The 21,760-nt window shown below is 39.8% G+C and overlaps 1 protein-coding gene across 1 annotated transcript in view; it reads right to left on the minus strand.

The window, feature by feature from the left end:
• Positions 1 to 374: 374 nt before the first annotated feature.
• gkup (glucuronokinase with putative uridyl pyrophosphorylase) overlaps positions 375 to 21,760 on the minus strand; it is a 55,698-nt gene continuing 34,312 nt past the window's right edge. The window contains exons 14-23 of the mRNA XM_060846882.1: positions 20,359 to 20,375; positions 17,527 to 17,584; positions 16,632 to 16,724; positions 12,639 to 12,699; positions 11,289 to 11,402; positions 9,689 to 9,746; positions 7,528 to 7,596; positions 5,722 to 5,785; positions 4,792 to 4,863; positions 375 to 4,019 (exon numbers count right to left, since the gene is read on the minus strand). Of these exons, the coding sequence (XP_060702865.1) occupies positions 3,951 to 4,019; positions 4,792 to 4,863; positions 5,722 to 5,785; positions 7,528 to 7,596; positions 9,689 to 9,746; positions 11,289 to 11,402; positions 12,639 to 12,699; positions 16,632 to 16,724; positions 17,527 to 17,584; positions 20,359 to 20,375 (675 nt within the window). The 3' untranslated portion in view covers positions 375 to 3,950. The remainder of the gene's footprint in view (positions 4,020 to 4,791; positions 4,864 to 5,721; positions 5,786 to 7,527; positions 7,597 to 9,688; positions 9,747 to 11,288; positions 11,403 to 12,638; positions 12,700 to 16,631; positions 16,725 to 17,526; positions 17,585 to 20,358; positions 20,376 to 21,760) is intronic.

Here is a 21,760-nt window from a genome sequence, read left to right on the forward strand (position 1 = left end):
GCCTCAGCTATTTCCTTCCTTGCATCCCAGAGTATCCTGGGACAGATCCTGTCTGGCTCGAGGGACATGTCTACCTTAATTTATTTCTAAACACTCAACACTTCATCCTTCATTATATTGACCTGCCCAAATATATTCACATGCCTGTCCCCCTAACCTCAACAACCCTCATGTCCCTCTCTTTGGTGATTAGAGGTTATGGTTATTAAAATCTGAGATAAGAGACAAGACAGCTTTTTGATGTAGAAAATGTTTTAATGTTATTAATTCTTTCAATTAAAAAATATCCTTAAATCCATCATAGAAAAACACATACATCTATTATCAATCTCAACATAATTGTACCAATAAAATGACTGATAAGACATCAGGTACCATAAACTAAAGATGTGCAATTTTCTATATATTACATTATTAAGGCAGTGTATGATCAATATGCATCTAACATCACAGTATATTTGATTCATTATAAGAGCTTATTTATACATGTAAAAACTCACAACTCATTGGGGACAGATTTTGACATTCGGGTAATTGTTTATTCCATGACAAAGACAGAGTGATGAATTTGCTACTTGAACCCATCAGATAAATGGCCAGGCACGGTTGTGTAGCTTGATGTAGTAAAACTTGAAAGTCAGGTTAGTATTTCAACCAGCCAAGCCAGTTGTTTCAAGACTCTGTAACTGTGTTTGTGATCTCTGTAGCAGCAACAATCTCTGTGATAAATCAGTCCTGGTTGTCACATACATAAAGAAATGATAGGAGAAACTTCCAAAAATCTACTATTCTGGATAACATATATTTGATGTCCTGACTGCAATCTGAATTTAGAAATTGGATTGTTCGCCCCCATCCCCTGCCGCCACTTGAATTAATGGTAATAGTCCAGGCTTGTTCCATAGGAGGCAACTAAAGAACATTTCTTGCCATGAAAGGTTACAATAAGCTTGCAGCTGAATTCACAAGTTAATCAACACCGATTTATTTTTAGATACACAAAAAGTATTGCAGCAATTATTAGTCTCAAAGAATGAATGGAACAGCCCATCAAATTTAAAGGTAGAAGATGTCAAAGCCTTACCAGACCATAAGACCACTCTCTTATCAGAGAGAGATGACTGATGGAGGTTTGACCCAAGGGCCGCCATGCCTCAGACAAGGGCAGAAGGCAAAAAGGGGAGTCCTTCATAGTTACTTCAGCCAGTGTGGAACTTGAACTTCATACTCTTGTCATTATTCTGCAATACAAGCTAGCTGTCCAGCCAACTGAGCTAATAGATCAAATTTACTTTCACTATTAGTCATACAGATGACTTGAAGCAGTTTATAATCTTTGCTCCTGATTTCTAAATGGTATTAGCCTGGATTTACATTTATACTAGCTGTGGGACAGTCAGGATTCACCATTACTGTACAGTAAAAGAGACAACAATTTCTTGTGTTTACACATTTGCAAATCCAGAACACAGACATCCAGAAGCTGCTTTCAGAAATATCAACCTACCAGAAGGTGAACCACGGCAATTGTTAATGGGAGTGACATTAAGGTAACCCAACCGCATGAAGGTGGAGTACTTCCATGCTACCTCCTGACTAAGGATGCCAGAAAAGGTCAAGGCTGGTGTAATCAGGGTTAACAAAAATAATTTTTAATTACATAATTGTGATAATTGCTCCAAGTTCATTACTCTGCTTGAAAATATCATTTTACAAATGTGGAATTTTATTTCTTCTGAAGTTTATTAGTGCTTTTCTTTTACTTTTTCTGTCTGTCTCTTTGATCTCTTCTCCTAAGTTCCATCAGTCTCCCCTAACATTTATTTCACTTTCTTTATATGTAATTTAAATCCAACTTTTACCTCCTCCACCCCAATGACCTCAAAATCAGAGAGGTAGTGATAGATTAGGTAAGTGGACAAAAAGTAGGCAAATGGAGTATAATGTGGAAAAATGTAAAGTTGTTCAATTTGAAAGGAAGGACAAAAAAATGGGGTGGCACAGTGGCTCAGTGGTTAGCACTGCTGCCTCACAGCACCAGAGACCCAGGTTCGATCCCTGTCTTGGGTGACTGTCTGTGTGGAGTTTGCACATTCTCTCTGTGTCGATGTGGGTTTCCTCTGGGTGCTCTGGTTTCCTCTCACAATCCAAAGATGTGCAGGTCAGGTGAATTGGTCATGCTAAATTGCCCATAGTCTGGGGTAAATGTTGGGAACGGGATTAGGTCTGGGTGGGTTACTCTTTGGAGGATCGGTGTAAAAGTGTTGAGCTGAAGGGCCTGTTTCCATACTGTAGGGGATCTAATCTAAAAAAAAACAGAATATTATTTAAATTGAGAAAGCTGGAACACAAAAGGCCCTGGGGAGAATGATGCCTGAAACACAGAAAGCTAGCATCCAGGGGCTGTAGGTAATCAGGCTAATGAAATGTTGACACTTAATTCAAGGGAGTTGGAATTTAAGAGTAGGGAAGTCTTACTGCAACAATCTACAAGGGGCTGGTGAGACCACATCTGGAGCACTGTGGGCAGTTTCGGTCTCCTTTTTTAAGGTAAGATATTATTTCATTGGAGACAGTTCAGAGTCGGTTCACCACAATGATCCCTGGGATGGAGGAATTGTCTTATGAGCAAAGGCTAAACAGGTTGGGACTCCACTCACTGGAGTTTAGAAGGTTGAGAGGTGATCTCATTGTAACAAAGCAGATTCTTAAGGGGCTTGACAGGGTAAATTCTGAGAGGATATGTACCCTCACGGGAGAGTCGAGGACCAGAGAGCATCGTCTCACAATAAAGGGGAGCCGATTTAAGACTGAGATAAGGAGGAATTTCTTTTCAGAGGGGTAAGAGGTTTTGGAACTCTTTGCCACAGACAACTGTGGGGGCAGAGTCTTTGTACACTTAAGGCTGAGATAGATTCTGGATCAGTAGGGGAGTCAAGGATTATGGGGAAAGGGTACAAGAAAGAGGACATGTCGAATTTCAAATCAACCATGATCCAATTGAATGTGGAGTAAGTTGAAGGGTCGAATGGCCTGCTGTTGTTTCTAGTTCTTTTATCTTAATTTTCCTTCAACTCCATGTTCTATGTAACTCATTACACTATCTTGGGAAAAAGGGGTGCATCTTAACACTACCTTAACATTGAGTCATACAGCACAGAAACAGACCCTTCGGCCCAACCAGTTCAAGCATAATCCCAATCTAAACTAGTCTCACCTGCATGCTCCTGGCCCATATCCTTCCAAACCTTTCCTATTCATGTACTTACCTAGTGCCTTTTGTTCTGAAATAATTGTCTATTTTAGGATTATAAGCAGGAGTTACTCAGAATCAGTAAAATGGATGTCGGAAGCTTATTTTGGAAACAAATATTTCCCATTGTTCTGGAACTAGATACAATTCAGAGAGCATGGTAGTTGGATACAAATAACAATTCATGGCTGTCATTTATCCACTGGGCTCAAATGATATTTGTCAACCATTTTTGCAGTTGATAATGTTATTTAATATGCATTAGATCTCTTTGTCACTTCCTTTTGTGTATCCATTAGTGTATGATTCAGTAACATATTTAAAATTTGAGACATTATATAATGCATGTCTTAAACTCATTAGATCGGTGGATATTCACCAATGTTATGAATTTGGAAAATTGTCCATTAGTTTCAGTCAGAGATCCAATGGTCTTACCATGTTTGCAACATCTCTCAATCATCCGAACATCATTTCACATCAGCATCAGGTAGCTGAGCTTTTGTTCTTTGCAAGACAAAGTATCCTCTAAACTAATAGTGTTTAAACAAATTGTACCGTGGTAGTAGTTTTCTTCATTTTTCTTTCCAATTCAAGTCTAAGTGAATCATTTTGCTATTACATTTTTCATTTCAACCTACTTTCCTACTGATATAGCTCCTTTACAATTAATATGTTCAAAAAACTTTCATGAAACTCAAGGCCCATATGGAACAACATCGCAGATAACAAACCCAGCTTCCTGGAATGCTTTCTTTAACTCAACCTTGAAAGAAAATGGAAGAACATGTCAGCAATACATCAAATTCAATTCAAGGAAATCTTAAGTAAAGCAGACTAACAATAAACAGAAAACAGCTGGCTCAGAGTTTGCCGCAAAACTAACATGGTCAATGGTTGTGCCTGTTAGTCTCATTGACATTAAAATTTTTATCCTTTCCTGGGATGTGAGTATCACCGGTGCGGTCAGCATTTGTTGCTCATCCCAAATTGGCCTTAATAAAGTACTGGTGAGCTGCCTTTGTTAACCACTACAGTCCATGTGATAAAGGCACACTCATAAACTCAGGGAGTTCTAGTCAACTGTGAGGTAACATTGCTATAGTTGTAAGACTGGATGGTATATAATACGAAGGAAATTTTGAAAATGGCAGTGTTCCACACATCTGATGTTCTTGCTCTTCTTAATGGTAGAGGATACAGCTATGAAAGGTCTGTCGAAGGACACTGCAGTGCATTTGTGGATGGTATACACTGTTGCCACTGGAGCTGAAATAACTGAACTCCAACAAACACAACCATCTTCCTTTGTGACTTCAAGCAGTGGAGAGTTTCCTCTCAGATTCACATTGAACTCAATTTCTGTAGAGATGCTTGATGCCAGACTTAGTCAAATGTTGACTTGATGTCAAGGTCCTAAAGTGGGAACACATGCTTGCTTCTGAACGATTCTCAAAAGGATTTTGGTGAATTTCTTTTCTAACTCACAACTCCTGCAACTGACCTACTTTAATGCAGAAAGAATTATTTCGACCTACCAAGTTATCAGGATCTAGGCAGAGACCAATCACTGCTCCTCCACTGCCAGGAAGCTTTACTGCTGAGCCAAACTGCCAAATTAACAGACAGATAGTAAAGCATTTTCTTTCTGTAAATACTGGACCAAACATTAAATTTTGACAGTGCAGCATACAAACTGAAAACTATCAATTTAACAGAACATAGTCATTTGGTTAATTAAATCAAAAGTAAATTTTGCAACTTAAAATTTTAACCAAGAATCCTGGTGTTCTTAAAATTTTCATTGCGACAATGTCATACTGGAATTAATTTTGTTAGAGGTGACTTGCATTAAGTTTGTTGTTAACCATTCTGAAACAATAGTTTATTGCTTTTTACCATGTGACCAGAAGGCAGTCTGAAAGCAAAGTTACAGTAGTTTATGTGATAAGTCACAGTTTCTTAAGCAGGTTTTCCATTTTTAATTCTTCTGTCACATTTTAAATTCCATCTCCTTTAGTTTCCCTTAAACATACAGTCCCCAGGATATGAAAGGATTCCACTCCTGAGTACAGTCATAAGTTGATTTGTACATAATTCAGTATAAAACAGCCGTTTGTAAATATGAGTAATAATTCACATATCGGATCTTTACAGTTTTGTTAATACAGGATCTTGATCGAAAGTACACGTGTTTGTAAGTTGAATGTTTGCAAACTGGGGACTGCTTGTACCATCGTTTTTTGACAAATTAAACTACAATTAACTAAAATTTAAGGGAAATGTGCCACCACATGACAACGGAACCTTTCATTTCAATTGAATATAATGCATTTGTGACTACATTGTCAGTTGTCATGCAGTTGATAATGTACTTTATTTAAATATTTTATTACACCTAAATCCATTATTATACTTAATGTAAATATAGATTGTATTAGCCAGAAAAATAACAGTTTTGAAGAGACCTGTCTGCCAAGTTCCACCATCCTCAAATTTCCTTGGCCCAGACAAGCATCTGTGTATATAGACCTGTAACAACAGAAAATATTTAATACAGGCATTCAGAAAATATAAGTTTATTATTTAATCACTTAAGAACATTTTATTTCCCAATCAAATTTAACCATGGAACAGAATATTAGTATTATATCAGTTTCTCTTTCCTTTCCTAAGAGCTAAACTAATTGCTCAGCTGGTCCTGTCAGTGAAAGTGAACAGTATTGTACCAGGTGATAGGTGTGTATAGTCCAAAAATGATTTTCCTGACTGTTTTCCCATCAAGTCTGTGGGTAGTTCATGTGGTGTTCAAACGCAGCTGCCAAACATGAGACAGCAGATCAGAAACTTGTTCTCTTAGGAATTGTGAGCATGTAATCATGACATACCCGACCGGATTTCAACAACTTGCTCAATCTCTTGCTGAATGGTGTCATATAACGTAAACCTAGGATTGTTCTTTGTGTATTAGGACTAGAGGACATAGTCTCAGAATATAGGGATGTCAATTTAAGACGGAAATTAGGTGGAATTTTCTTACATAGTGAATTGTGAATATTTGGAACTCCTTGCCACAGAGAGCTATGGGGGCAGGGTCCTTGCGTATATTGAAGACTGAGATCGATAGATTATTGGTCAGTAGGGGAATTAAGGGTTACAGGGAAAGGGCAGGAAAGTAGATATGAGGAATTTTGGATCAGCCATAATCCTATTGAATGTCAGAACAGGGGCCGATTGGCCTGTTCCTATTTCTTATGGTTTTATGCATGTTTGTTGAACCACACTTTTTAATGTTTAATATACCATATAATTCAGCAAAATGCAAAATTTAAATCAAATTCAATGGATAGCACAAGCCATTTAATGTGAAAGTAGTAATATAACACAGAGTAATTTTAACGTAACTCACAATGCAGAAAACACGCAGGATAAGGTAGAATGTCAGTTTTGTACCTTGCCCAATATTGCTCCCTGTTAATTTCAATTTGATTTGATTAATTATTGTCACATGTACCTAGGTACAGTGCAAAGTTTTGTTTTCCATGTACTAGAGGCAGGTCATACTATACAAAGTGCATTAGAGTAATAGAACAGAGCAAAGAATAATGTTATGGCTGCAGAGAAGGTGCACAAAAATGGAGATCAACATGAAATTTAAAATTTGAGAGGTCCATTCAGAAGTCTATTGACAGTGGGGAATAAGCTGTTCTTGAATCTGTTGGTATGTTGTATACAAACTGCCCGATGGAAGAGGATGAAAGAGAATATCAACCAGGTTGGGAGGGGTCTTTGATCATGTTAAATCACAATGTGTGTAAGACAGCATTGTACTGAACTCCTCAGTTTTCTGGTGAACGGTTTATGTTTATATTGCTTCTACAGATTGAGAGAATTCTCAGTTTAGACCTAAAATTAGATATCTTCCTTTCACAATCTGTGACTTCAGCTCTTTATAAAGTCATTTGAAGCCAGCTGAACAGTATTAGTTTTAATTAATATCTGTCAAAGTCAGATTTAAACACTAGGACAGAAATTGCGAGAAAGGCTCAGCAGCTGTGCCAGCATCTATGGAGAGAAAGCAAAAGTTAATGTTTCAGGTTCAGTGACCCTTCTTCAGAACTAAAGAAGGGTCATTGGACCAGAAATGTTAACTCTGCTTTCTGTCCACATTTGCTGCCAGAACTGCTGAGATTTTCCAACTACTTCTGTTTTTGTTTCTGATTTCTAACATCTGCACTTCATTGACATTTTTAACAAAAAACATGAGATCTTACCTGCGTAGTTCAAAATTTTTGTTCATCAGCTCAGAAAGTTGACTCCAATTCCTAGACTCTATGGCTAACCTGTGCAAAGGAGAAAAGGGATCCTTTTGACTGACAAAGGTGTGCCTTTTCCATAAACAAAGTAATACAGGTTTTCTATAGGTTATAGTAACTTTTTTTTAGCTCTGTCACAAAACTGTGATGTCAAACGTGGAGGAAGAAATCATTTTCAGAATTTACCAAGTAAAATGGAAAAGGTAGATTCATCACTGTGCATTTACTGCTATCTTTCATACAGGAATGAACTTTATAGAGGAATACAAATAGCTAGGAAATAAATAGCAAGCCAAGGAAAAGAGAATGCTTTTAAAGATAGAAGCAGGAGAGGAGGGGTGGAGGCATTTAAAGGGTTTCATACAGCTCCAAAAAAATGTGCAAAAAAGAGATACGTAAGAGTTTGAAAGACAATGGAGGTACAAGAGGGGATTTGGGAAAAATATGGAACGATAAAGTAGGGTAAGTCAGTGAAGGGTCTTGAAGTTTTTTTTTCTACATTAAAGCCATTATATCAATCCACACTGGGATTAATGTCAACTCTTTGAGAAATGTATACTTTGGTAGGACAGTAAACTTTGTTTTAACTGGCACCTTATCAACGGCACTATTGATAAACTGACAAAAGAATGGCATGGTGACTCAGTGATTAGCCCTCTGCCTCACAGCACTAGTGACCTGTGGTCAACTCCAGGTTTCGGCTGACTGTGTGGAGGTTGCGCATTCTCCCCGTGTCTGCGTGTGTTTCCTCCGGTTTTCTCCCACAATCCAAAGATGTACAAGTTAGGTGAATTGGCCATGCTAAATTGCCCATAGTGTTGAGGAATGTATAGCTTAATTACATTTACCCTGACTAATGCAAAGTAATAGAAAATGGGTCTAGGTAGGATAGTTTTTGGAGGATCAATGTGAATTTGTTGGGCCAAATGGCTGTTTCCACACTGGAAGGGTTCCATGAAACATTATCAACCATAATGCGTTAATGCTGTAAATAAAATATAACAATGATAATGTGCACCCCTGCATTATGCTTCTATGTGTTTCTACATTGATTTTAGGAAGGATGCTGATGTCTCAAAGCTTTGCTTGCTTACTGCGATATGCGTACCTCTTGATTATCTGGCATATTCGATCAACTGGAACGTACCTGGTCCAATAGGTGTTGATAAATAAAAGGTTTGCTGTAATTAATTTTTGAGTATCTTGTCCACTTATTAGACAAAGTTCCAGTAGAAATGGCAATCTCCATGGATGACAATTTATCTCTTGCTCTCTCTCGTTCTCTTTCTCTCACCCTCTCTCTGCCCTTTCAGACTATTTTGTTATATCAGAAATTGGCCAATGAAGATATAGGTGTATTGTACTACCACGTATTTTTCTACAAGGAGAAAAGGTGCATTTGCTTTGGCATTATCCGTTGAGCATGCAACTTCCCTGCCCCAAGTCAAAAGCAGCACCATCCTTATTATCAATCCTGTAAAAGGTAAACTGTCATCTCATGTTGCTGTATTTCTCTACACAAGCAATGAGGGAAAGGATTATACAGCCACACAGGAATTTGGAGTAACCAGGTCAGCCATGATATTGAATGCCAGAGCAGAATTGAGGGGCTGAATGGCCTACTTCTGCTCCCAATTCATTAAGTCGACCTGCTAGCCCTTGCCTCAATGTTATTCCAATTTCATCAATGCATAAAGTTTAAATTTGAATAGAATGCACCTTTTTGCTTTTTTTCTTCTTTGTCAATAGTTTGTAGATTTTTGCATGACTGAACACATATTTTAGTGGCATTGCGGTGCTAATATCATTGAAATATTTAGTTTTGCAATCCTGGTCTAAAATTTAAAACAATAATATTGGCGATCCAAGATAGTTCCTCTATAAATATCGTGCACAATAAAAAAAGCTCTAGATGTTCAATTTTAGCATTAATCTTATCAACATGAGAGGGTTGAAAAGTTTCTCTGGAAACTGCTGTTTCTTCCTCTCTTACCATTTACAGGCCATGGAAGAAAATTCTCCCCAACGCCAGTTAAGTTAACCACAATAAACTACTATGTAGAAAAAGTTTCATAGGTAATTCACCAGAATTATGCAACTTTTCTTAACAGTCACTTACTTAGCCAGATCAGTAAGTTCTGCAAATGTTTTCATTGCTGCCACAACATCAGAATCACCTGAAAATTAAAAACATTTACTATAAATTCCAATTCATTAGCAAAAACAATGTTGAAGATGCCACTGATTAAGACATTGACCCAAGTTACCCATCAACATTGAACAGGTAGAATGAATTTACTTCAGAATAATGAGGGTTGATGCTCCCAAATTCCTTGAGTATGGCTATGACGAGATGTGATAAGGGATGAAGATATGGACAGCAATAAGTGCAATTCTGAATAAGTCATACCAGACTCAAAAAGTCAATTCTGTTCCTCTCTCCATGGATGTTATCAGACCTGCAGTTTCTCCAACATGTGCTGTGTTTGTTTGATATGAAACGCAAATTCTCTTTGCAAGAGAGTGTGTGAATAAAAGGGCAAAGAACCGCAGATGGAACTGAAACAGATCTTGTGCACATTAATAGCCCCAATAAGACAGAACTGAAACTCAAATATCAAAAACAGAGGATGAAATAAAGAACCAGGGATTTCCTGCAAAATTCAACCAAACCCACAGCAGGTGTGGTAGAGTCCCTGAGAAAAAAAAAATGATAAGGAATTGATTTCTGTACTAAAACAATTCAAGAGGATAGGTCAAAAAAGTTTGCATTTCACATAGCTATTTCTTAACCAACCTATTCAGAGATGTGGAGCAGGAAGGACTCAACCCTGGGCTTCCTGGCTCATAGGTAAGACACTACAACATGCCAGAAGAATGCTCTACTTGAGTGTGGATACACTGCAAGCATTCAGATTGGAGCAGAACATGGTTCTTCAAGTGACAAACTCTATGTATCAAAGGTACCTTACATTATATAAAAGGTGCACTGGTAACTGTTTCATCCTGTCACCATGGGCTTCCAACACTTTCCTCTGTGAGTAACATGATTTCCCAGATTTCTTCCTTAAATTGTCCCTAAGTTTCTTTTCTCCCATTTCCTCCACCACTACATTTCAAGCATATACCTTTGGTCACAAAGCACTTCAGAATATCCTGAGGTTGTGAAAGGTGCTATGTAAATATAAATCCTTCTTTGCCAATAGTTTGCACAAGGGCCACTGGTTGATGTGATGATAAGTGGAAGTTACATCAAGCCAAAATAGCATGTAGTCTGGCAGATTATACCCTGTCCTTTCCCGAATCTTTGTACAACATGGACATCTAAACTACACTTGAATGTACACAACTGGTGCTCAGCTGGTATTGTTCCTTCCAGAAAACAATATTTAGCTGGAAATTGCTGCAGGTAACATTTCATACATGGGAATAAATAGCATTAGCACCTGCACTGTACAAAAGTAAGGTTAAACTGGAATTAGGTACCCACTCTGATATCATTTTCACTTCCTTATTTCTGGGTGGAATTAAGATCATGTTCTTTTCTATTTTTTGTTTAAAGCCCATTTTCTAATCAACCTGCTTGGAGATGTTATTACACATCTCCAGAGCAGGTAGGACTTGAACTCAGATCGCTTAGTCCAGGGGTAGGGACACTACCACTGTATCACAAGAGGGCTCCTTTAATATGCTTGTACCTAATAAAACAAGTAACAAACCATTGAGCCATCTCTGTCGCACGTTACTATGGATCTTCCCAGAATCACTTGGATCTCCCATATAAGCAAGCCAGAAGTGTGGCGCACAGCTTATATCCATGGGAACATAGCTACCTAAAATACAGAAGAGAAAATAAAATATATTAAGCAACAAGGACATTTATCTCAACAGACCTGTGATTAGAAGACTAAGGACAGGTGCATGATAATGATTATGTGTCACATCCAAGTTTCCTTCTATCATAGTGCATTCCTGACTTGGAAAGATATCATCATTCCCTCATCATTGCGGGATATTAGAATAGTCTATAGCAGCTTCATATCTTCAGTGGTTCAAGTCCAAAAGTCCACCATCACCTTCTCAAGGACAAATAAGCCAGGCACTAAGCACTGGTTTTGCCATTAATACTATGACTCAAAAAGAAAGCAAATAAATAATGAATTTATTTTACTTAATAGTAATCTGGAGATTTTAAAGAACATGACCCCTTTTACTGTAACTGACTGTTCTACCATTGCATTCAACTGCTGTTGCTAGATAAAAGAGGTACGGCATGATATTATAGCATAAAACTCTGGGTGTTATTCTGTGATGGGAGTTGTGTTGTAACAATGGAAGTGTATGGTGCAGTGACCTGATCTTAAATATGAGTTTCTGATTCACTCGTGAGACCTGGACATCATTGGCTGGACCAATATTTACTGTCCATCCTTAGTTCCCTTTGAGAAGATGGTGCAGTCAATTTGTTATTTCCTTTAAAGTTTAGATTAGATTCCCCACAATATGGAAACAGACCATTTGGCTCAACAAGTCCACACCAACCCACCCAGACCCATTTCCCCTACCCTACATTTACCCCTGACTAATGCACCTAATACCATGGGCAATTTAGCACAGCTAATTCACCTAACCTGCATATTTTTTGATTGTGGGAGAAAACTGGAGCACCTGGAGGGTGCCCACACAGAAACAGGGAGAATGTACAAACTCCACATAGAGAGTCATCCAAGGTAGGATTTGAACCCAGGTCTCTGATGCTGTGAGGTAGTACTCCTAACCACTGAACCACCATGCCACCCGAAGTTCTTGCTACTTTTACACGTGCACTTGTTATATTAGCAATGCAGAAACAGGCTGTCTGGCCAAGTGAGCCCAGGCTGATATTTATGTTGCATGTTAACTTCCTCCCACACTTTTTTTCAGCCAACGTATCTTTTTTCTCCTATCTACCTCATGGGCTGAATTTTCATGTCAATGACAAGTCAAGGATGACTCTAGCCCAAAGGTGATTTTACAGATTCTCTGATGGCACACAGATAAATACACAATTTTAAAAAGCATTCCCTCACCATAACCTTGTTTCTCCAACAACTCCTTGTTGAAATCCATGTAAACCAATCCCTCATAAACCTAAATTAAGAAAGAAAATTCACTTGTTGCCGATGTGACAGAGGCATTTTAAATGATGCATTCAATGTGTTATATTCCTTGGTACTGTAACATAAACCAACTGTTTCTGCAAATACTTTAGCACACCAATTTGCCACAGTGGTTGTGATCAAATGCAACAGGTGTTTTGGGCACAACAAGTTTCCACACTCAATACTAAGATAAATTATAAATTAATTATTTTTTAAAAATCCTTCACAAGAAGTAGACAAAGCCAATCTTTATTGCCTATCATTGAGCAGCCTTTTAGAAGGTGGTGATGAGTTGCCTTCTTGGTAAATGAGTGACTGGCTAGGCCATTTCAGAGGATACTATTTTGGGTCTGACTTCACTTACGGCCATATTTATTGTGAATGAGCTCAGAAACACAGCGTAGTGATGTGATGTCGCTGCCCAATGAGACAGTGGCAGTCGCTTCTCCCAAATATTTCCCAAACTGGGGAGGTGATGGCCTAGTGATAGTAATACCTGAACTATTAACCAAGAAACTCAGGTTCTGGGGACCTGGGTTTGAATACCATCACAGCAAATGGTGGCACTTGAATTCAATAACAACAAAAAAATCTGGAATTAAGCATCTACTGATGACTGCAAATCACAACGGTGCAGATAGGGGGAATTTGGCCAATCAAGTCTGCAATGACCTTCCAAACAGCATCCCAGACCCAACCTGTCCCTATAGCCCTGCCATAACTATGGCACAAACACTGAGCCTGTACATCTTTGGACTGTGGGAAGAAACCAGAGCACCTCGCAGAAACCCACTCAAACACAGGGAGAATGCACAAATTCTACATAGGCAGTCACCCAAGGTTGTAATCAAACCTGGGTCCCTCATGCTGTGAGGCAACAGTGCTTGTCACTGTGCCACCCAATTGATTGTTGCAAAAACCCATCTGGTTCTCTAATGTCCATTAGAATGAAATCTGCCAACCTCACCTGATCTGGCCTACATGTGACCCCAGACCCACAGTAATGTGGTTGTTTGTCTCAAGTGCCCTCTGAAATGGTCCAGCAAACCACTCAGTGCAAGGGCAGCCAGGGATAGGCAATAACTCCACCCAGAGACACCCACGTCCCACGAGTGAATAAAAAAGAACATCGTGCCAACCAGTGTCATCATCTACCCCCCTGTTCCAAACTGAATTGGTTTGACGATCTGGGAGAGCGTGCAATAGGGAGAGGCCAAGGGGATTCTTTTAAAATTAATCCACATTAATTATGCTGAAGCCTGTCACAGTGAGGTGCCATGACCAGCCTCATCTATGCATGCACTAGCGGTCATTTTATCCACCATTTTAGCATTAGGAGCAGTCACTCTGTTTATATGTTGACAAGATCAGGTATTAGCACTAGACTATTAATCAAGAAACTGAGGTTCTGGGAACCTGGGTTTGAATCACCCAGGTGAGAAGGGATCAGATTTACTTCCCTAAAGGGTAAGAATGAACCACTGGGTTTTTTTTTAATTACAGTATAATATTTCACTATTGCTAGGCATTATTGAGGTAGGCCAGGTCAATGGGAGAGCAGTTTCCATTTGGAATAGTGCAATAGAATCTTTAATGTATTCTCCAAACCAGATCAGGTTAAGTGTGGCCAAAATTTAAAATTTCTCAGGGTTTCTGAAAGGCAGAACTCCCTCAACATTGCACTGGAGTGCCAGCAGCATGTAGTGGATTTTCTCAAAATCCAGAATGAACAGATTTTTTAAAAATCTGGTCACGTCCAATTTGAAAAACAGGCTCATAATACATAAGACTTGTTTCTGGATCAGTGGTGCTGGAAGAGCACCACAGTTCAGGCAGCATCCAAGGAGCAGCAAAATCAATGTTTTGGGCAAAAGCCCTTCATCAGGAATAAAGGCAGGGAGCCTGAAGCGTGGAGAGATAAGCTAGAGGAGGGTGGGGGTGGGGAGAAAGTAGCATGGAGTACAATAGGTGAGTGGGGGAAGGGGATGAAGGTGATAGGTCAGGGAGGAGGGTGGAGTGGATAGGTGGAAAAGGAGATAGGCAGGTAGGACAAGTCCAGAGAAGTCATGGGGACAGTGCTGAGCTGGAAGTTTGGAAGTCGGGTGAGGTGGCGGAAGGGGAAATGAGGAAATTGTTGAAGTCCATATTGATGCCCTCGGGTTGAATTGTTCCGAGGCGGAAGATGAGACGTTCTTCCTCCAGGCGTCTGGTGGTGAGGGAGCCGCGGTGAAGGAGGCCCAGGACCTCCATGTCCTCGGCAAGTTTGAGGGGGCCGTTGAAATGTTGGGCCACAGGGCGGTGTGGTTGATTGGTGCGGGTGTCCCGGAGATGTTCCCTAAAGCGCTCTGCTAGGAGGCGCCCAGTCTCCCCAATGTAGAGGAGATCGCATCGGGAGCAATGGATACAATAAATGATATTAGTGGATGTGTGGGTAAAACTTTGATGGATGTGGAAGGCTCCTTTAGGGCCTTGGATAGAGGTGAGGGAGGAGGTGTGGGCGCAGGTTTTACAGTTCCTGCGGTGGCAGGGGAAGGTGCCAGGATGGGAGGGTGGGTTGTATGGGGGGGCGTGGACCTGACCAGGTAGTCATGGAGGGAATGGTCTTTGCGGAAGGCGGAAAGGGGTGGAGAGGGAAATATATCCCCGGTGGTGGGGTCTTTTTGGAGGTGGCGGAAATGTCAGCAGATTATTTGGTTTATGCTTTGGAGGTGGCGGAAATGTCATCTGCCGACATTTCCGCCACCTCCAAAAAGACCCCACCACCGGGGATATATTTCCCTCCCCACCCCTTTCCTCCTTCCGCAAAGACCGTTCCCTCCGTAACTATCTGGTCAGATCCATGCCCCCCCTTCCTTCAACCCACCCTCCCATCCTGGCACCTTCCCCTGCCACCGCAGGAACTGTAAAACCTGCGCCCACACCTCCTCCCTCACCTCTATCCAAGGCCTTAAAGGAGCCTTCCACATCCATCAAAGCTTTACCTGCACATCCACTAATATCATTTATTGTATCCGGTGCTCCTGATGCTGTCTCCTCTACATTGGGGAGAACGCGCACCTCCTCGAAGAGTGCTTTAGGGAATATCTCCGGGACATCCACACCAATCAACCACACCGCCCCATGGCCCAACATTTCAACTCCCCCTCCCACTCTGCCGAAGTCCTGGGCCTCCTTCACCGCGGCTCCCTCACCACCAGACGCCTGGAGGAAGAACGCCTCATCTTCCGCCTTGGAACACTTCAACCACAGAGCATCAATGTGGACTTCAACAATTTCCTCATTTCCCCTTCACCCACCTCACCCTAGTTCCAAACTTCCAGCTCAGCACTGTCCCCATGACTTGTCCGGACTTGCCCGACCTGCCTATCTCCTTTTCCACCTATCCACTCCACCCTCTCCTCCCTGACCTATCACCTTCATCCCCTCCCCCACTCACATATTGTACTCTATGCTACTTTCTCCCCACCCCCACCCTCCTCTAGCTTATCTATCCACGCTTCAGGCTCTCTGCCTTTATTCCTGATGAAGGGCTTTTGCCCGAAACGTTGATTTCGCTGTTCCTTGGATGCTGCCTGAACTGCTGTGCTCTTCCAGCACCACTAATCCAGAATCTGGTTTCCAGCATCTGGAGTCATTGTTTTTACCTTATATATGACTTGTGCCACCCTCTAACTTTGTCATAAGGCTGTCTTCTGGTTAGCAGATGTTTATACTCAAAATGCCATTATATTAAAATTATAGTATAATTACATATTTCAGACCTATTCATAATTTCCTGGTATTTGCACTGCTCTTTAGTACTACCTATTGCCCGTTCATTCTACTCCACAAACTTCTGACTAAAGTTTCAGTCAGGTTAAAATGATGCCTATTCTATCATTTAAATTTAATTCATGACAAACAATTATATTTGAACTATACCTGGACTACCCGATCCTGAAGTCCTGCTGTAATAATTAACTCTTCAGTCTCTACATTCAGAATGAAGTTTGCCCTGAGTGGCTTTGGCAAATCCTGTAACAGAAACTAAGTTACTTCAAAAGATTGAGGATTGTTAAATCTTTATTCTATTAAGACAGTTTCTGACTAAACGTGCTTTGTTTCCCTCATTGCTTCAATATACATTAAAAAGACATTTTGTGAAGTGACGATATGCTGCAGTAGTCTAGAGTTGGAGACAAATTCAACCTAGGCTCATTGGATAAAAGGGTTTTGGTGCCTCAGGAGCTGGAGGGTATATTTTTTACTTGGTGCCATCAGCATTATCCATAATATTCTGTCTATTCAAGCAGATAGAAAACTGGTAATTGTGTGTACAATTGATAGACGCTCTCAACCTTCAATAGCCTAGTACTGCTAACTGTGTAGGTGGGCAATTTGTCCTCATACTCAAGTTCTGCAGAAGGGTCACTGGACTCAAAACACTAACCCTGCTTTCTCTGCACTATGCTTCCACATCTGCTGAGTTTCACCAGCAATTTCTACTGTTTGTTTATTTCAGATCTCTAGCACCCACAGTTTTTTGTTTTATTTACATATTCATATGTTAAACTAGATCATGTCTTACCTATATTGTAACTTCACCTAGCTCTTTTGTTCTGTAACTCCTAATACCCTTACCCAACCTTGATATATAAAACCCAGTTTTAAATTCTTCAACTTCCCCAGTGAGGTGTCAGTACTTTCAAGTGAGACGGGAAGATAAGAATATTGGCAAAAGGAAGAGAGAGGTTCACAAAATTACTCCAAATGTCTTCGACTGTCATATTATAAAGCTATTGAAGATAAAAGTAAAGGTAAGCACAGGATTACTCACGTCATCAATTAAATCATAAAACTTCATCAAACACTTAAGTGTAGCTGACACAATAGCACTGTAAAAAAAAAGTGAAATTGAGACTGTCATGATTCCAGCAATATAGTCAGAACATGGAAATTTAGCAACAGATGTGAACTGACCATAATGTGATGCATTTTTAACATTTAGACACTTAAATGAAGGCACAAGACACAGTCTATAACAAGCCGTCAAAGTTAGAAAGAGTAAGACAAATGGTAAGCTAGGTGACAGCAGATCTGTGTTTTAAATACTTGCACATAACAGGATAAAGATAATGGATTCCTCTGTTTTGGGCCACTGAAATAAAATCAGTTCAGATCAGCCAATGGACTAATGTATTTTTTATTGAACACACGAGAACTAAAGAGAAGGAAGTCTGTATAAAAGAATCACTTGGTGCTTTTCACAATGTTAGGATGTCTCAAAGTGTTTCCCAGCCAATGATGTACTTTTAAGGAGTTGCAATATTAGATACAGCGAAGTGCTACAATAATGTGAAAAATGCCAGATTTTTAAGGTGCAATTTCAGTTGAGGGATAAATATTGGCTAGGACCTGGGGAAAACCTTTCAAGTACTTTTCAAAATCAGCGATCTTTCAGACAGGACACAGTTCAAAATCATATCAATCCTGACAAGGCAGTGATCTCTCAGCACTGTAATGGAGTAACTGTCGAGAATTTTTACTCAATTTTCTAGAGTGGAAGTGGAACCCTCAACTTTCTTACCCAGAGGAGTACTTCTGTCAATTGAACCATGTGATGTAGGCTGATTAAAGATGAGCTTGTATCCATTATCATAGTTCCCACAATCTCATAAAAGAGGAAACCAAGTAGAATAAAATTATTTATGAGGAAATAGGTGAAGATAAATACATTAGAATGGCCAGGAACTGGAGAGGATCATACTGGCTGACTGATACAAAACAGGATTGATTATAACTTACAAACAGAGGCTAAATTTACTGGTGACAGATGTATTCCAGTGAGAAAAGGAAAACAAATAAGAAATTAAATTTTGAAAAAAAAAATTCTGTCAGTTATGACTAACTTTACCAGGGATACAAGAAGAAAGTCAAAATTAAGTGGCAGAAAAGAGAGTTTATCTGTATGAAGTAGCCAGAGTATTTCAAGGGTAACAGCTGCTTTTCCAATAAGTCCTAATGTTTTTTGACTTCTAAGAACTTTTGATCTTGAGCTGACAAACTATCAAAGTCAAATAAGGACAGGATTACTACAGGCGTAGGGAGTATGATGATGATGCCACCTCATTTATTAAAGGTTTGTATCCGTTTCATTATAATTTGCCTGTTTTGCGCAAAGGCTAACATACTATCTATTCTTAACCTTTCTGCTTATCATGAAAGAATTGCCAAGTTACAAGTTATGACACAGATGGCCTCAGCACTACTGAGTGCCACTGATATCACATACGAAACGATAAACCACCATTTCAGAAAGAAAATGACTTAAAAGTATTTACGCAGTGTTTTTATTTTCACTATTATCCAACCATGCTCCCCCACTGCTTTCATTGTACAGTTCTCGGTTGTAAAGGAATTGAGATGCAGTCAATAATAACCTTAATTCAGTCTGACAAGAGGCATCTTTGGACCATATCATCTGGTTAATCTCGAACTTTCCAAGTGACCTGGTTGACCTTTCCAAAATTTCCTTTCCTGAGCACATCAGGCAAAATGCTCAACAGAACTCAGCCTTGCATTTGGCTCTCTCCTACAAATCAAATCTTCAGTTTTGTAGCAGACAGTCAAAATGCTAAGTTGCAAAATTGTTACCAAACTCTCTAATTGTTAACATCACATCTTCACTGACCCATCATAGCTTCTCTTCCCAAATTGTATTAAAATAGTTATATCTATCAACTGTCTCATTTCTACTGTGGTATTTAATTCCTTCCAGCCTCAAACCTTTACAACTATCAGGCAGAATATGGGCTTGACATGAGAAAGCTGAGGTCTTTAAAATTATGAAGTTTGATAAGGGTGAATAGAGATGTTTCCACATTTCAAAAGTATGTACCATCGACATAAGATACTCATAATCATGTCCAGTAACGCATTCAACTTAAATTAGAATGTGGAACTCAAGGAGTAATTGAGGTGAAGAACATTTATGGGAAAGCTAGACAAGCACATGTAGAATGAAAGAACAGAAGTGGTGGCATGGTGGCTCAGTGGTTAGCGCTGCTGCCTCACAGAGCCACGGAACCAGGTTCAATTCTACTCTCGAGCGACTAAGTGTGTTGAGTTTGAACATTCTCCCTGTGTCTGCATGGGTCCCCTCTGAGTGCTCTGGTTTCCTCCCACAGATATGCAGGTTAGGTGGGAAATGCAGAGATAGGGTGGGGGGTTGATCTGGATGGGATGCTGTTTGGAGAGTCGGTGTGGACTCGATGGGCTGAATGGCCTCCTTCCACACTGTAGGGATTCTATGATTCAAGAATATGATGGTCTGAAGTTCTTTTTGTGGAGGTTTTTTCTCATTAACACAGGTGTTTGGCAAACAAGCAGTTAACCCAAGTCGACACCCACTCAATGCATGTCACTCAGATGTGACGTTCCTGGGGGGGGGGGGGGGGGGCGGGGGGGGGGTTGCTGTTCTTACTTAGAAGTCTGCTCCTCTGGTAAGATTTTTAAAAATTTCACCATTAAACTGTCACTTATTCTGAAAATCAAAAAATTCCAAAAAACAGCTGGTCCAAGCATTTTGGATAAAGGATCGTCTACCTGTACAACATTTATTTAAAGAAATGGATGATTCAGTGTATTTGTTTGACATTTTAACACTAACCTGCTTCCAGCAAGGCCCTGTAGAAAGACAATAACAGAGAAAGTGAGATGAGATCCATTCCAAAGCTACACTATAAGTACTCTCAAAATGATTCCCTCAGCTGGTTTGATACTTTGAGCCACAGAAATTAGAATCATTGGTTTGAGGTGGGTGCTTGTGGCTGTAACACCCACTTACTTCTGTTCATTTCCAGGCACTGTACCAGATAATTTGCATGTCCTCCCCACTAACCTTCACACCGGTAGCGAAACAGTAACTTGGATTTCTGGGGCTTAATTAATGGCATATCTCAGCTGCTTGCAGAAACATACTCACCAATAACCGGGACACCAGAGATGGGAATATTTGGTGGGATGACTAAGACCTCAGTCCCTTAAGAATGAAAAAAAAACAGATTCCTGAACACAAAAGCTAGGCAGCTAAAAGCATGGTTCCCAATAATGGTGTAAAGGGAGTGAGGGGAGATATGCAAAACAATGCAAATCATTTGAGAGTTGCAGTTTGTAAAATCACAGAATATTCCAGAAATAGAGATGTAAAGCCATGAAGGATTTAAATCAGAGGACAAATTTTTAAATTGCAAACATTGAAGGTGTTACACTAGCACCGGTAAGTTTGGATGTTTTACATGATTTGTTTGGCATCTAACCTAGTTTGTGAAGTTAAATTGGAGCGCATTTTATCATGCCAAATGTTTTGTGAAGATACAGATTGCAATTGCTCATTGTTGAGATGCAGGGAGAGTTTTGGATTGCTTTTCCCAGTTGATATCAATGAGGGAACTGCATGTGATGTGCAAATGAATGTGCTGTGATGGAGTCTGTCCCATTGAGTTGACATATAAATTGCATAACACAACTTTGAAGTAGCACCAAATTTTAGCCCTAAGAGTCTTCCTTGACTGAGGAAAATAAGTCAGGGTCACAGCAGGGGAGGAGATGGAAGCACTACCCTAAAATGTCTGCTTTGATTGATGGATTTGTTGAATTATTGTTGTCACGTGTACCAAGATATAGTGAAAAGTGTTGTTTTGTGTGTCACATCATTGTGATCATACCATTGTGATCATACCATTCAAAACGCATCAGTGTAGCATAACAGTGTGTAGAATACAGTGTTACAGCCACAGAGAAGGTGCTTTGTGTGTAGATGCTCATTCCAATCAAAGTATAACACTCAGTGCAGAAACAGGAATTTATCCCAAAAGACCTTGCTGATATTTACTAATACTTTACAGAAAACATTATCTCACCATATCAGTATATCCTTCAATTACATTTGCCATTCAGATGTTTGTCTATAGTTACCCTTGAATATATTGTGTGTTAAGCCAAGTTGCATTTTGACCTGAATACTTCATCAGTTCTTGATGTGCCATTGTCTCAAAAAGTATGAGGAAACC

This window comes from Hemiscyllium ocellatum, chromosome 29, assembly GCF_020745735.1.
Source record: "Hemiscyllium ocellatum isolate sHemOce1 chromosome 29, sHemOce1.pat.X.cur, whole genome shotgun sequence".
Taxonomy (NCBI): Eukaryota; Metazoa; Chordata; class Chondrichthyes; order Orectolobiformes; family Hemiscylliidae; genus Hemiscyllium; species Hemiscyllium ocellatum.